Source organism: Podarcis liolepis (assembly GCF_965112155.1).
Source record: "Podarcis liolepis genome assembly, chromosome: 5".
NCBI classification, from domain to species: Eukaryota; Metazoa; Chordata; class Lepidosauria; order Squamata; family Lacertidae; genus Podarcis; species Podarcis liolepis.
In genome coordinates, this window is record NC_139556.1 from 50630244 (window position 1) to 50645434 (window position 15191).

A 15191-nucleotide genomic window follows, 5' to 3' on the forward strand; every position below is an offset into this window, starting at 1 on the left:
CCAAGGTAGCCTGTTTCATGCTGCTCACAGGACTGGCTTTATCGCTGTGTCTGCCCAAACAGGAGCCAGGTTTAATCCAGCAATACAGATGCAGGAAAATGCTCTTCTGCTTAATAATCTGGAACTAGTACTTGGAAGAATCAGTGTGTACTCTTGCTGAGGTTGTACTCTGCTCTCCATGTAGGGTCTACTCCAGTTCATTAGTACAAATGTAAATAGTATGATTATCAACAGGATCCTGATTGTGTTCTGATTAGGCTTTGGTTGTGTGTGTGAGACACACACACACACACACACACACACACACACACACACACACTTGTGTGTGTGTGTGTACACACTGTGTACACACACACAGAGGCCTCTCTTACCTATGCAGACACTGCTGGTCCCAGAACCAGAACATTTTATATACATGGAAACTGGAAGGCTAATTTTAAATGATACATAACTTGAAAAATCACAAAGCTACATTCTTTTTACATGTCCAGAATCACATTTAAGTTGGGCCCAAGTTTTATGGGTGCTGCTTTGTATTAATAGAAATTGTACACACTATCTGCAAAAAGAAATGCGCAGTACTTCATCCGTATTAGCAAAATGACATTTACAGTCTTGAAATTTATGAGAGGAGAGGAATGGAGTCGCACCAAAACTGGAGAGGTAAACTTTTGTTCAGCGGGCTTTTTGATTTACACACAGTTAGCTCAAACATTTCTATACAGAAGTGAATGACGGGCCTCCTGAAAATAGAAGCGCTGTAGTCACACTTACAAACTTCCTAGGACTGATACGTATACATAGCTGTCTTATTTTCATTTTGTATCCTTCGTACTACAACACCTAATTCAAGTTCCTTAGAGGTCATAGTACAAGTAGAAGACAAATGACTCTGAAATTGATATTGCTAGAACACAGTCGTGACTTAAATAATTGAATAGTATTTCAAAATATGATAGCAGTAGAAATAATAAGTACAAACTTTTAAAAATAACAGAAGTATATAGGGTGGGATTCAGCGGATACCCTGTGCAAAAATTTCTGCAACAGGGCTTGCCCCTTGAAATTGGCTTAAGGGTGGAGGGGTCAGGATACCACCCCCTAAACTGTGCAGGAGAGAAAGGACTGTTCCTTCTGGCCTGTGCTGCAATGCTTGTGCAGACAGAAAGCTCACCATAGTGTGATGCTCAATTCCACCCTACACCCACCATGTGCTAAGGCATGTTTTTTTTACAAAGTCTAGGAACTTAAAGGATTTTTTTTTTTTTTTTGGTACAGAAAGTGCAAATGCAGAGGCTCTTCAACAGTTCTCATATTTCTTGGTTTGTAACAATTAACTTTCTGGGATCGGGGCCAGACTACATATTACACACAGACACATCTATTCAAACCTCAGTGGCAGCTGCTTTAAGGGGGGGGGGACAACTTTAATCAGGCTTATTTTTGCCAGATGATGGGTCCATCCTGCTAAGTTTCAGGTACATGCTTACTCTTACAAACCTCTCTTGACACCCCATGGGGGAAGTAGTAGCAGGAAGAGGCAGTACCATCTTTCTTGCAGCAGCTTTTGCCTAACAGCAGCAGCCGTGGGTTTCAGATACACAGGTTTGTGTTTAACGTATAATTTGCCTCTTGTCTTCCCTCTTAAGACTGATGGTATAGCCCTTGACTCTAGCACAACCTCTGCCACCAAATGCATGAAGGGTTTCTTGGCGGGGGTGGGATCATGCTCACTGCCCCAAATGCGCAGCCCTCCCCATGCACCCAGAATTAATGAGGGGGGGCTCTACAAACATGCACAGCTGTATATACACACAGGACTCTTCCTTGTAATCAGGAACCCTGAACTGATGGGTTCATAATCATCAGGAAAAGCTGTAAGTGCAAAGGGATCTATCAAGGCTAAAAGCCAAGCCACCAGACAGGCAGCTAGCAGGCAGATTAACATTCTGTGGCTAGTGTATGCAATCCTGCTCCCCTCCCCAATAGGTATTTAAATAAAAAGAGGGCCCACTCTTGTGCAGCTCTTTGGGCTCCGGTTGATTAGCGACTATAAATGGTTTACGTAAGACAGATGATTTGTCTATTTTAATGGCTTTCATATTTTCATTATCACTTTTGCAGCATCCTGTTTTTTTACACTAGGGTGCTGATAGGGTTTATCAAATTTTCCACTTTAATACAGAAAAACTTGTAGCCTTACGTCCTTTATGTAAGCTGTCTTTTCATTTTGTCTTAAAAAGAAGAAACCTGTCCCATTTTGTAGAAAACCCTAAATTAAAAAAATGGGGAAAAAGAAGTGTTTTCTGCTACACACTGCAGTGTTTTATCTCAAGCCTGCAACATCCTTACTCCCCCCTCCAGATAGAAATGCTCTTTCCTCTGCGGAATGTTCTATGTAGGTATGGGATGCTCAGAAAACATGGCGGCAGAGAGATCTTTGAATCGCTGTATGAAGTCCACCCATCAGATCTTAAGCATTTGTTCAGCGGCTGCCAAATGATAGAGGAAATTTTCTGTAGCTGGTGGAAATCTCTTCTGCTTCAGTGCTTCAAAGTTAAGTGACGGCTTCTCTCCATCATGCAAGACCTCTGTGAAGGAGGCTAGGTTTGTCAATATTTCTTTCGTCTTCAGTGAAATATCCTAGAGACATAAAGAGAAAATAAAAGAGAGTAAACAGGAAATGAGGGTGGCAACAACACTTCTTACTTTTCTTTGAGAGAACAGCAAACTTGGGACACCTCACTGCTCACCCCAGACTAGATCATTTATGAAAAAAAGTTTAAAAGCAGAGGTCGCAATACTAATCCTTGGGGGACTTCTCTACATCCCTGTCCTGTCCATTTATTCTGGCTTTCCATTTCCTGTTACCTAACTAATTCTTGATCCAGAAGAGGAACTCCTTTCCCCCCATTTTTGCTAACTCAGGAGCCTGGTGAGGGAGTTTGTCATAAGCTTTAAAAAAGTTTTTGAAGTTTTTGTTAGCACAAACTGCTGTTCCTAGTGTGGGATGCAATGTGCAACGGCAGTTTGTTCCAAAATTATGCTTTCACTTCCCTCTCCCATACAGAGGAGGAGTGTTTTGGTCCAAGGTTCATCACCCAGCAAATTCCCTGTCACCTAAACTCTGCTTTTAGCAGATCATCTGAACCAATGTTTTCTGACCTCAGGAAGAAAGGCAAAGGCACAACATCCTGGGCAACAGAAATGTATGAAAGGTTTGAACAGTCCAAAGATAAGAAACTTAACCTTAACAACTTGACTGTTTGATTTGTCAGGATCTTCTGCGGACTGAACGATGAGCTGACCAATTTCTTTGTGGAGTTTCCCCATCGTCATTGCCTCTGGGGAGAGAGAAAAAGCTTTGTCATTCATTCCCCATCATCTAGTTCAGCGAAAATACTGTAACCCGCAGTTCCAGACCAAGTTATGGCTCTGGTCACAAGCACTGAGATCAGTGGATGCCAAAAGTTTCCTGACAGTGAGGCAGAGTAAATACAAATGAACTCTCACCTCCAGTATCACAGATTCTTCATACCAGTACTGAGTTAACATATTTTTGCTGCGTATGTCGTAGTAACATTGCACAGACAGAATCCTTCTTACTACCCACTTTTAGAATCTAGATTTTTTTTGCTTCTATTATGCTGTAAATTTCCTTTTCCAGTCAAGGCACGTTCTTGTGAGTATTACCATTTTATCCAGTTTCCATTCATTATCAATGAAAATCACAGGCTTGTCATACTCATTAAAAAATAATACTCCCCAGTTTTCTTTTAACCTTTCTTTATTATCATTATTATTTCATAGATGCCTGCCTTGGCATACCTTTTACAATTTTCACTTCTGTTCGATATTAGCTTTGGCAACCACAGCATCTCCCTTTGATTTTACTTTGATGCATGCCAATCAAAGCGTTTGGGACAAAGGAAACAACAGAACATATCATGGGACCCAGACTGCGTACAAGTGAGTTTGTGCAATATATTTTTTCAACATTATGAAGTTACACCAAATTCTTCCGAAATGTGCATCTATCATAGTGCAAACTGCAACTTGCAAGGGATGGGGGAGGCGCGTGATTCAGGCAACAAACCTTTCGCTTGCGGGGAAATGGTGATTTCACTTTCGGCCAGATTCACATATACATCATAGAGGTCTGGCCTGTTGCTCACTTCTGAGTCTATAAATCCAGCAACATAACCTGGTCAGGAAAATTTTTACCATGATTACTGAGCAAGTACATTCCAATGTGAAGTGCTTTAATAATAATTTTTAAAAATGTTTCCACCAGTTATTCCCTTGCCTTTTAACCATCTCAAACCTGCATACCAGTGTGGAATTGCTACCAATTCCATGGCAAATTGCTTTTTTAAAAAAGGCATGTGCAGAATTCCATCTGCTATTCATTGAATCTACAGAAAAATCCCAACAGGGAGGCCAGCAACATGATATGTAACATGCATTAAATTATTTTACTTCAAAATAAAATAGAAAAGCTCTATACACAACACGATATATTTAGAGGGAATTTATTTGATCAATTCTTAAAGAGGGGGTTGTAAAAAAATAGACCAATTGATTACTCTTTAGAAAGAGAATTAAGGACTGCTTTAGAACAGCAATTTTGAGATGCTGGATTGGGACCTATTATTGGATCGCAGAAAAATAACTCAGTCAATATTTGTCAATGTGGCATTATGGGACAAATAATGAGTAGTATCTCATTTGTGCTACTGACGTGTGACTTTGTGTGATTTGCCAACCAAAAAAAAAAGAAACAACTATATTTGAAAAGTAGAATATCTGCAAACCACAGTTCTGAGAGAGGATTATTACAAGATTAATAGTATTCCATCCTTCGGTCCTATCCAGGTCAGCAAAGGAGAATTTAGTTACTGTGTACAACAGTTTATAGAGCCCACCCTTCATTATCAATACCTGGACACGTCTTTAATGCTTCCAGTTCATCATCATTCAGATGTACGTGTGAATGAAGGATTGACCAGTCTTGGCGATGCCACACTAAGGCTGGTAGAGTCCTTAAGAAAACAACCAAGTCACAATTGACATTGTACTCAATACAACAGTAGCTTTCAAGGAAGACTGCTTAGCCTGTGCCTCAAAGTCTTTTGTAACCATGAAGACCAAAGCACATCACTGAAAGTTATAGATTGTTTAATGTTTGGGATACAAACAGAGAAAAAGAAAATGCTGCATATAAATCACAAGTTGGACCTGCAACAAAAAAATGTTGCAGCTGGAGTGCTCTTGCTTGTGGCTGGCTAGCTGAAGCTCTGCCCACTAGCAAGATACTCTATTCCATTCTTCACCCATCTTTTTCCATCATCATCCCAGCTCCAAAAGCCAGTCAGCATTCCTGGGCTAGTGGGAATGCTCAGTCCTCATTAGGATGTTTTTGAGTCTCCCCATCCCCTCACAAAGGTTCCCCCCTGCAAAAGAAATTATTTGAAGTTCTACAAACATTGCTGCTCCTCCAAGCCCTTTGGTATCTCCCTCATTTGTGTGAATGGTGCTGTTTTGAATATGTAGGAATTGGCACTAGAACGTTACAGGTAGCTTGCATCTTATGTCAGGGTTTAGTTTTGGGGGTTTCACACATACAAGCAAAAACGTGTAAAGCCAGGAACCTGTGGAACCAGCCCTACCACAAGGTGTATAGCTGCTTAGCCAACTTTGGAAAGGGGGATGTGAGGGCTCTGGCAGGGTCCTAGAGCTCTTCCTCCTCCTCCCCAAAGTCCTGTGAGTGTTTGCCTACCTTTGGAAAGGGAGGGCTCTAGGACTCTGCCAGAGCCCTTGCATCTCCTCCTCAAAGTGAGTAATCTTGCAAATCTGCTCAGGTGATTGAGGGGAAATAAATGAATGGAGAGTGGGTTTAATTTGCCTCCATTTATTTATTTATCCCACCCCCTGCCTGCACAAAGCTGCCATCATGTAAGTTAAATAAGTATAAGATGCAAGTTACCTGTATTAATGAATATGACAATACTCATGATTAATGAAAACAAAATGAAGTATGCTTGGTGAACTTTTTTAGTTCACCTGGGTGCTGTACCTTGTAAATTCCTGGATGGCTTCTAATCTGGGGTGATATACTACAATTCTTTTCTTTAACATGAGTGCAGTATACAGGATGACTATTTCCATTCCAAATTGAGATACTATATCTAGAACAGGAGATGGAAAAAATAGGATTTTAGTACTGAAAGGAAGCAGGCTTCTATACAACTTGCAACAACCTAAGTATTAGGATTGGATGAGAGATCATGAGAAAGTTGTTTTATAATAGGAAATGGAGCTTACTTCTGTCAGGCACTACATTTGATGTTATTTTGCAAAGTGAGTCTGGTGTTGTGAATACGCTTGTGCATACAGTTATTCTTGCTATTTTTAATGTATTATAATGCAGTTATAACTTGTATGAATTAGAGGACGAGTGAATGTTTGGAAAGGTGGCCCAAGTCAGGAAAAGCAAGCTCCAGTGGTTGATGGATATAAACAGGGCATTGTTTTAAGTGAAACATCAGGTTGAAGAAAAACAACATTCCTTGGGAGATGAAACTGCATGTTCCAGGACATCTGTGTTCAATTGCCTAGACCCTAAAGGCACTGTGATAAGGTCAGAGAGATAAGCACAGAGATTATGACCTTCGAGTCACATTGCTGAAAAAAGCCTTGCAATTCTAGAGGAATTCGGGGGGGGGGGTGTCAGAAAAATAATGCAATGATCTTGCAATCCCCAAAACCTTCCAAGTTGGCCTTGCAGTGCAGAGAATATCTGCCATCAAGACTAAGCTGTGCAATCCAAAGACTGAGCTGAGGATATAAGAACTGTGGAGGCAAAAACTGAAATCTTTGGGTGAAAACCTAAGGAGCAACATAGCGTTTCCACCTCGCCCCACTGCACTATTTCTCTGTGTGCTACTAAGCTGTCCACTTAGGCCACATTCACACCATACATTTAAAGCACCATGACACCATTTTAAACAGTCATGTCTTCTCCAAAAAGAATTACGGAAGTTGAAATTTTTTAAGGGTGCCAAGACTCCTATACTCCTCCCAGAGCTATACTTTGCAAAGTGGTTTAACAACCAATCCCTCTTCACTGGGAACTCTGGGAATTGTAGCTCTGGTGGAGGGGGACTAGACATCTCCTAACAACTCAGCAGCCTTAACAAACTACAACTCTCAGAATTGTTGGGGGGGGGGAGCCATGACTATTTAAAATGGTATCATAGTGCTTTAGAGGTATAGTGTGAATGTGGTTTTAGCCACAACATTATTGGGTAACTAGATTCCTGCAGTAGCACCTTAAAGACCAACTAAGTTAGTTCTTGGTATGAGCTTTCGTGTGCATGCACACTTCTTCAGATACATACATGAATGTATCTGAAGAAGTGTGCATGCACACGAAAGCTCATACCAAGAACTAACTTAGTTGGTCTTTAAGGCGCTACTGGAAGGATTTTTTTTATTTTGACTATGGCAGACCAACACGGCTACCTATCTGTAACTAGATTCCTGCAGAGAGTGAATGTGAATGTGCTTTATCAACTGAGTGCTCTTCAACAGATGAAACTAATAAATAACTTTTGAAAACTAGTACTGCTCCCAGGTTGTATTCATGACACTTCCAAGAGTACATGTTTGGAACTGGGGCAAAATCATCCCCAAAGCTTAAGAAAAAATTCTTCCCACCTTTGATTGAGCCTGCAAGGTAAGCTTTTCTGACATCAAAATCTTTGCTCAGGAAAGATCCGTTTTCTTCACTCTGGCAGATCCCCTTTGTAAGGACAGAAATATAGCTCTCCATCATTTTCGCAGGACTCCCATATTTCAGGTATATTCTTGAAAAATAAACATAATGAAACAAGTTTTTTATGTCTTCACAAAACCCCCCCAAAGAGAATTGAAAAAATCAAGCCAGCACTCTCTAGGACAACAGCCCTAAGATACGTTCACTGTTAATTAAGATTAAAGACTCACACACAGGTTTGTCTTTCTCAATCTACGGTTGGCTTAATACACTATTTATTAAAATGTTTATAGCCCACCTTTCCGCCAGCGACCCTCAAGGCAGCTTACAACACAAAATTTAAAAAGAATTAAAGAATTATTGACAACAGCTGCAAGAAAACAGCCAAAATGAAATTACAGCAATGAACAAAAGTGAATGCTATCTTTAAAAGCCATGTTTTAGCTGCTAAAAGGCAAATAAGGAGGTAGCCCAAAGGCCTAGCTGGGAGTCATATTAGAATCTAGCCCAGGGAGGGGGAATCTGCAGCACTTCACCTATTGTTGGGTCACAACTCCCATCATCCTTGACCATTTGATTGGTCCTACCTCAGATTGATAGGAAATGCCATCAAACAACTTGTTCAGGGCCACAGCTTCCCCATCCCTGGCTTGGCAATGCAGTCAAAAAGGCCCCACCGTGCTACCCAGTCTAATGGATCTTATGGGGGGGGGGAATCAACAAGTCTTCAACTGTTGAATGAAGGGCTTGAGTGGGCAGCTGGACCCAAACCAGCACTTTGAACTGAGCCTGGAAGCACAATGGGAGCCAGTGCTGCTGAAACAGTGTCATTATCGGGACACTTCCTGACCGTCTGACCAGCTGTGCTGTGAAGCTTCTGCAGGCTCTTCAGAGGCAGTTCTGTGCAGTGATTCAATTGATAAATCCCAAATAAATGCCCACCACAGATCATCAGTTCTGATGCAAAAACGATTCTTTGATTTAAGCTAGTGTCTGCACGCACAGCCTTCAAAGAGGCTACCCCTCCCGTGTGAGATAGCAAGCTGGATAGCATCTTCTAAGACAAATGATTGGCACTTTTAACAGGCAAATACACAATTAAATAGTCTATTAAAAATCTACTGCCTAATTCATAGGGAGCACTTTTCTAGTTAACCAAAAGTTTTAAAAAACCTATCTACCAAATCTGTAGTATAAAACACAGCAGTTATACACACCGACAGAGGATCCTAGTGAAGGCTGCGTATTTCTCTGGGTTAAAGTCTTTGGTAGTCAGGACAATGGAAAAATGGGTCACCTATCCAATGCACAGGAAAAAGAAAAGGTTGCTTGATACTCCATTATAAACACCATACTGTAAACATGGACATTATAGCAACACCAGGAGGATCAGCTCACCAAATCTTATAGAAATACAGTAAATCGAGACAAAATTAAATCAGTTCAGTTGTTCATATGATCTGCCAAGTGCTAAGAAATGCCTTCTACCATTCCACTTCAAATCCCATAAGGGTAGTGGGGGATAACTCAAAGAATCACCCATTAGATGGGGAAGCATGTCCATTTGCCCCTTTGCAACAAATAAGCAAGTTCAACACTGTTTTTGGAGCTCACAACAAGACCTAAGAGTTTTGTTGCATTTCCAAAAATGAAGCAGTGAGGAGGATGCTTGAGTGCAAAAGTGTGTTCAAGATTTGACCGTCTTATCTTTTTTCTTTTTCTTCCTTTTTTCAGAGCAAGGCGTTTGGCATTTGAAGCAGCACTTGCACAGCATCCAAAACACGTTCAACCACGTAAAGGTGCTGTAGATCACTCATGGTATTTATACCCCACCCTGACACCTTCAGGTGAAGCAGGGAATGCAGTTGCAGTGGGAGGAAGAAGCTAAACAAACATACATTAAGTGTAAAAAACAATTCTGCAGAGACATTTTTAAAAACGCAAATAGAGGTTTTTAAACCACAGCACTCTTTTCTATATTCCTCATTATTCCCATTCATCGGAATGCTTATTTTTGTTGCTTCCAGAACACTCTCCTAACTGCTACTTTATTCCTTCGCCTCCCATTCTTGCGTATGGAATAATCTGCTCAGAGTTTGGGAGTTGGCTTGGGGTTGGGTTTTTTTGCAGCTTTCTCAGGTACAGTGGTACCTCGGGTTACATACGCTTCTGGTTACAGACTCCGCTAACCCAGAAATAGTACCTCAGGTTAAGAACTTTGCTTCAGGATGAGAACAGAAATCGTGCTCCGGCGGCGCAGCAGCAGCAGCGGGAGGCCCCATTAGCTGAAGTGGTGCATCAGGTTAAGAACAGTTTTAGGTTAAAAACGGACCTCCGGAACGAATTAAGTACTTAACCCGAGGTACCACTGTATTACTGAGCTGCATTGGTGACGGATTCATTTACAAGCCACCTTGAAATAGCCATCTGGTTTTGAATCCACTGATTTATGATCTACAGTGCAACACTATGCATGGTTGCTCTAAAGTAAGCCCCGCCTCAGCCTCAGTTGATCACTCAAGGCCTCAACATCCAGCTCAGTTGTTTGGGCCACAAACCCTACATGCTAGTACATAGGAACACTGCTATAAATGGCACAAGAATGGGCAGCTGGAAAGGGCAGGTTGATAATCTGTGCCTAAACCAGTTGTGTTATAATACTGGAAACCTACTCTTTGTTCCCCACCCTAATGACCATGAATTCTAGACAGATTTCCCATGCAGGTTTCAGCGGAGATGTGTATTAATGGGATAATATGGCTCTTAGTTTTCACTATTTATTTATTTAAAGAATTTTTATTCTGCTCTTCAGCCAAAAAAATGCTCTCCGATCAACTAAAAAACAACAACAGCCAGGCTTACAGACTAAAAAGACACGAGTCAAAAAGAAAACGGATTGGGATGGAGGGAGGAAACTGTAAACATATGCATGGCCATGCAATTAGGCAATGTATTTGAAAAGTCTCCAGGGCCACCTAAAATTAAGAGCAATATGATATTTATTTATATGTAAAACAATGTAGACACTAAGGCATATAATATAGGCCATGCCTGGCAAGGATTCCTAAACCCAGTATTAGTAAGTTTATAGCAAGTGTTGAACAATGAATGTGCAGGATAAGATATTTCTGTATCAAGCTCCTTTCTCCAATATTTCCATCCTACCTTTTTCAAGGCTGAAGAATCTGGTACTTCCATGGTTGTAACATAAAACCACGTCAGCCTGTATTGACCAAATGCGAAGGAGCGAAGCTGTTTGCTTTCATCTGTAAGGCAGCATTTTCTCAACAAGAGGTCCCTTAATTCAGTTGTTGTAGAAGGATAGCACCAGACCCAGAGAGTATCTCCATTGGTATCTTTTTCTATGGTGGAAAGATGTTCACTGTGAGAATGCCAACAGCAGCAAGGAAGTAAATTGATTGGTTAATCAGATCTGTTGGCTGCAATCACCTTTAACACCTGCATTTTACACACACACTAAAGCTTTTGGTTTCCGCTAACATCTATTACAAACTTAATTCACTTCTTCTGTTTTAGATGTATGCTGCAACATACACAAATGCCTTATTTACATCAAAATATGAGGTCATGACATATGGTGCTCAGGGTAGAGATTCTGTAGTAGTATTACTGAAAACTACGAACCATTCCCATACCCTGCTGCAACTAATAGGGCAATCTAAACCCCAGCCAGGCAGGTGGTCAAATATGACAAGAGTCAGTTCCACACCCACAGCCCTGTTACTCATGCTGGCTGCAATGGAAAGTGGGGGGGGGGGGGCAGGTAAAATTGGATCAAATGCCATCAAGTGATAGCAGTGGGGCTGGCTCAGGATCCAGTGGATCCTGGGCTGCTTTAGCTCCAAATGTCGCTTGTCTTGATACTGCTGGCAGGCATAGGCAAAAGGACACCACTGCCAAATTCTAAACCCACCCACACCCAGACTGGCACAAATGACTTTTGGATTGTAGCCTAAGCCTGTAATTGTAGTCTAAGCACTTGCAGCTAAAACAATTGTACACCTCTGCCATGTATTTCCCTTCCTCTGTGCACCCCTTGTACTGAATTTTAGACTGTACGCTCCTCGGGGCAGGGACCTGCCCTCTTGAACTCTGAAGAGCAACAGACACACCGATGGCACTAAAAGAAAGAAAGAAAAGCAAATGAAACTACTGACTCATTTCCTAAGTTTCAGAAGCACTCTCAAGCAGATGACTTAAAAAAAATATGGAGTGCACCATTACACCATGTGACTTTAATAAACCACACTTATGTTGACAAGTCAATGAATATGCACATATGGGTCATTTAGAAAGATATGTCAGTTGCTGGATCTTCATAATCACAGGACTATGGAGAAGACTGCAAGTTCACATGCCTAGATCTTTAAGGTCTTCTTTTGTACATCAGCACAGGGGAGGGATCTATAAGTGACAGGCGACATTACAGGCAAGGCTGATGGAAAGCAAGTCCTGATAGGGTCTACGAACTCCTTATACACGCTAAGGGAGCAAACACGAACTCCCCAGCCTTAAATTAATCCGGAATAGTTTCCCCTTCACAAATAGCCGTGCACTGAAGAAGCGGAAACACCCACCCTCTGATCATTCGCCCATACTCCCGATTTGGCACACGGGGGTTATTCCAAAAGGCTTATGGATCCAGTGGCACTAAGCAGGCAGGAAAGGAAGAGGAAACTGCCCCCCATCTCCATCAGCGCACAAACTACCGCCTATTCTCGGGGGGGAAAGCAGGGATTTGTGGAGCGGGGGCCGGAGAGAGAGAGAGGCAGCGGGGCGCGATCCTGCTCCCTCCCAGCTGTTTCCCTGCAATGCGCAGCAGGGACGCGGGCGCGCTTACCAATCAGCCCCACACTCAGCAGCAGCTGAGCCTCGGTCTCTGCCATCTTCCTCCTCCCTTCTCCAGGACCCCGCCTATTTCCTGAGAGCCTTCCCCGGCCCCATCCTGGGCCTCCAGGAGCGAGAGAAAGCCAGTCCTCCCCGCCTCCTGGCTTCCGGTTCCACTGGGGATCTCCATTTTACGCGCAAAGAGCGGGAGGAGGAGAAAGGGCCCGCGTGCAAACGAGGGGAAGCGTCTGCTTTCCGTTTACGGTAGCTTTGGCTTGAAACCTCTCTGCCTCTCGACCTCTCAGTCCAAAGGAGCAGTGGAGATGGCAATTTCACTAGATAAAAATTTGCTGGAAAGTTGTTTTCCGATAGGGTTTTTTTCTTTTAAAGCTGTACTGCCTCTTGATTATAGAAGCCTATTTTAGTATAAAGCAGCATATTGTTTATTTGTTTAAAGGTTTTAATTACTTACATAAAGCAGGACACGAATTTATGTAGTTTTATTTATTTCACGAATAAAAAAAAAGTAAGTTAATGCAGCAGTTCAGTATTTTCTGACAAATGCCTTGGTAAAGGTAAAGGTACCCCTAACCATTAGGTCCAGTCGCGAACGACTTTGGGGTTGCGGCGCTAATCTCGCTCTATAGGGCAAAGGAGCCGGCATTTGTCTGTAGACAACTTCTGGGTCATGTGGCCAGCATGACTAAGCCACCTCTGGTGAACCACAGCAGCACACGGAAACGCAGTTTACCTTCCCACCAGAGTGGTACCTACTTGCACTTTGACATGCTTTCGAACTGCTAGGTGGGCAGGAGCAGGGACCGAGCAACAGGAGCTCACCTGCCGACATTCTGATCAGCAAGCCCTAGGCTTAGTGGTTCAGACCACAGCGCTACCTGCGTCCCTCTTGACACATGCCTTAGTGCACCTTAATTCTGTTACAGCACAACACAAAAGTTTCCAGCTGGCCATAGTTGTCTGTTGTCCAGGTCTTCTAAAGGGGGGCTGTTATTGTCAAAGTTTTTGCCAAGCACTCTTAGTCATCCATTGCTGGTGAAATTGATTTTCTCAATAAGCCTCAATATTTTTTTAAAAAACAAACTCCCATTGTTTCAGCTGATTTTAAGAGATGGCCACTGTTAGCGCAATGATTTTATTTGCAATGTTGATGTATTATATCTTACTTTCCATCTGCACTGACCCATACATAATTCACTTTTTTTAATCCTCACAACCCTGTAAAGTGGGATAAGCTGACACTGTGTGACAGGGCTACAGGACTGGGTGGGGATTTGAACCCTGGTCTCCCCAGTCCTGGTCTCCCTCTTTTAATCACACCAGTAGACACCACAATCAACTTCAGCGCTTATCTAAAACCACATAGTGGTTTCATTCTTCAGGTAATTAGCAATGTGGCAGTAACAACACTACTACCTTGCAGGATTGTCATAAAACATCATCACTTGTCTCAGGCCCTGCATGTATGTGCAGGGCAGAGGGGATTCTTACTGGAAAGGCAGTGTGCAATGCAGGGAGGTTTATCTCTTCACCCTCCCCTTGTAATCCAAAATGGAGATCTCCCATGCAGCTAGAAATCTTAGAAAAATTCAGTTCCAGTGATCTCAGTTCCAACCACATGCATGGCCTTCATTAGTGCTATGGTGAATTCCAGGCTGGATTATTACAATGAGCTCTCTGTGAAGCTGCCTTGAAGAGTGGTTTGGACACTTCAGCTAGTGCAGATGTTGTTTCTTGCCTATTGACATATTTGAGTTGGCTTGCTAGTGTGTCACATGTTCTGAAACAGCTGCACTGGCTGCCAGTAGACTTTTAACCCTAACCAAAGGCAGTTTCTCAGTCTCAATGAAGTATAGGAATGGAATGGTGTAGGAGAAAATTATTTATGAATTAAATGTACACCCCCCACTTTCCCCCTCCAATGGGCTCAAGATGTTATAATGTGAATGTCACAACAATGTAAGCTATGCTATAACAGTGACTGGCTTAAAGTCACTGTGAGCTCCATAGCTGGAATGGGGATCTGAACCTGGGTCTTTTAGGTCTAAAAGACAAACACATTAATGCAGCACAGCACACCATATTACGCACACTGGCTCTCAATGCCAAAGAATTCAGCAAGGAGTGCTCTAATCTTAAACACAACAGGCCACAAGAACATAATCCTTTTTTAAAGTCATCCAGGTTGATGGCAATCCCTTGCTTCCAGTGGAAGTGAGTTCCACAGTATAACTGTGGAAAAAACCCTTTCTTTTAATCTGTCCTGAACCTTCCACTATTCAGCTTCATCGGATGCCCTCGAGTTCTAGCATCCCGCGACGGGGAGAAAATCTTCTTATCCGTGCCGCGCGCAGTTTTATAAACTTCTATCACGGAACCCGCTGCGTAGCCCACAAACAAGCGCAGGATCATTCAAACCGCCGCCTAAGCCGCTGAGCAGCGCTGGCCTCGAACTCCACACCACCGGACCGGCTCTAAGCGGAGCCTCCTCGGGCATGCGCTCTTCGAACGTTTGGCGCCTCGAAAGCTCGGGGCTGACCCCGCCCCC

General features: G+C 42.5%; 1 protein-coding gene across 3 annotated transcripts; it reads right to left on the reverse strand.

Moving 5' to 3' along the window:
• Positions 1-590: 590 nt before the first annotated feature.
• DENND10 (DENN domain containing 10) lies at positions 591-12813 on the reverse strand. 3 transcript variants are annotated; one of them, XM_083505013.1, is made up of 10 exons: positions 12639-12753; positions 11801-11918; positions 10943-11139; positions 8995-9074; positions 7720-7868; positions 6077-6188; positions 4942-5042; positions 4097-4204; positions 3250-3344; positions 591-2643 (listed from the first exon to the last, which is right to left on the reverse strand). In XM_083505013.1, the coding sequence occupies exons 3-10, from the start codon at positions 10973-10975 to the stop codon at positions 2467-2469; spliced, it is 855 nt and encodes a 284-aa protein (XP_083361139.1). In that variant the 5' UTR covers positions 10976-11139; positions 11801-11918; positions 12639-12753; the 3' UTR covers positions 591-2466. The 3 variants fall into 3 exon arrangements, with proteins under 3 accessions (XP_083361139.1, XP_083361138.1, XP_083361137.1); XM_083505012.1 differs by lacking the exon at positions 11801-11918 and having other exon boundaries at positions 10943-11159; positions 12639-12813; XM_083505011.1 differs by lacking the exon at positions 11801-11918 and having other exon boundaries at positions 12639-12789.
• Between the last annotated feature and the right edge of the window lie 2378 nt (positions 12814-15191).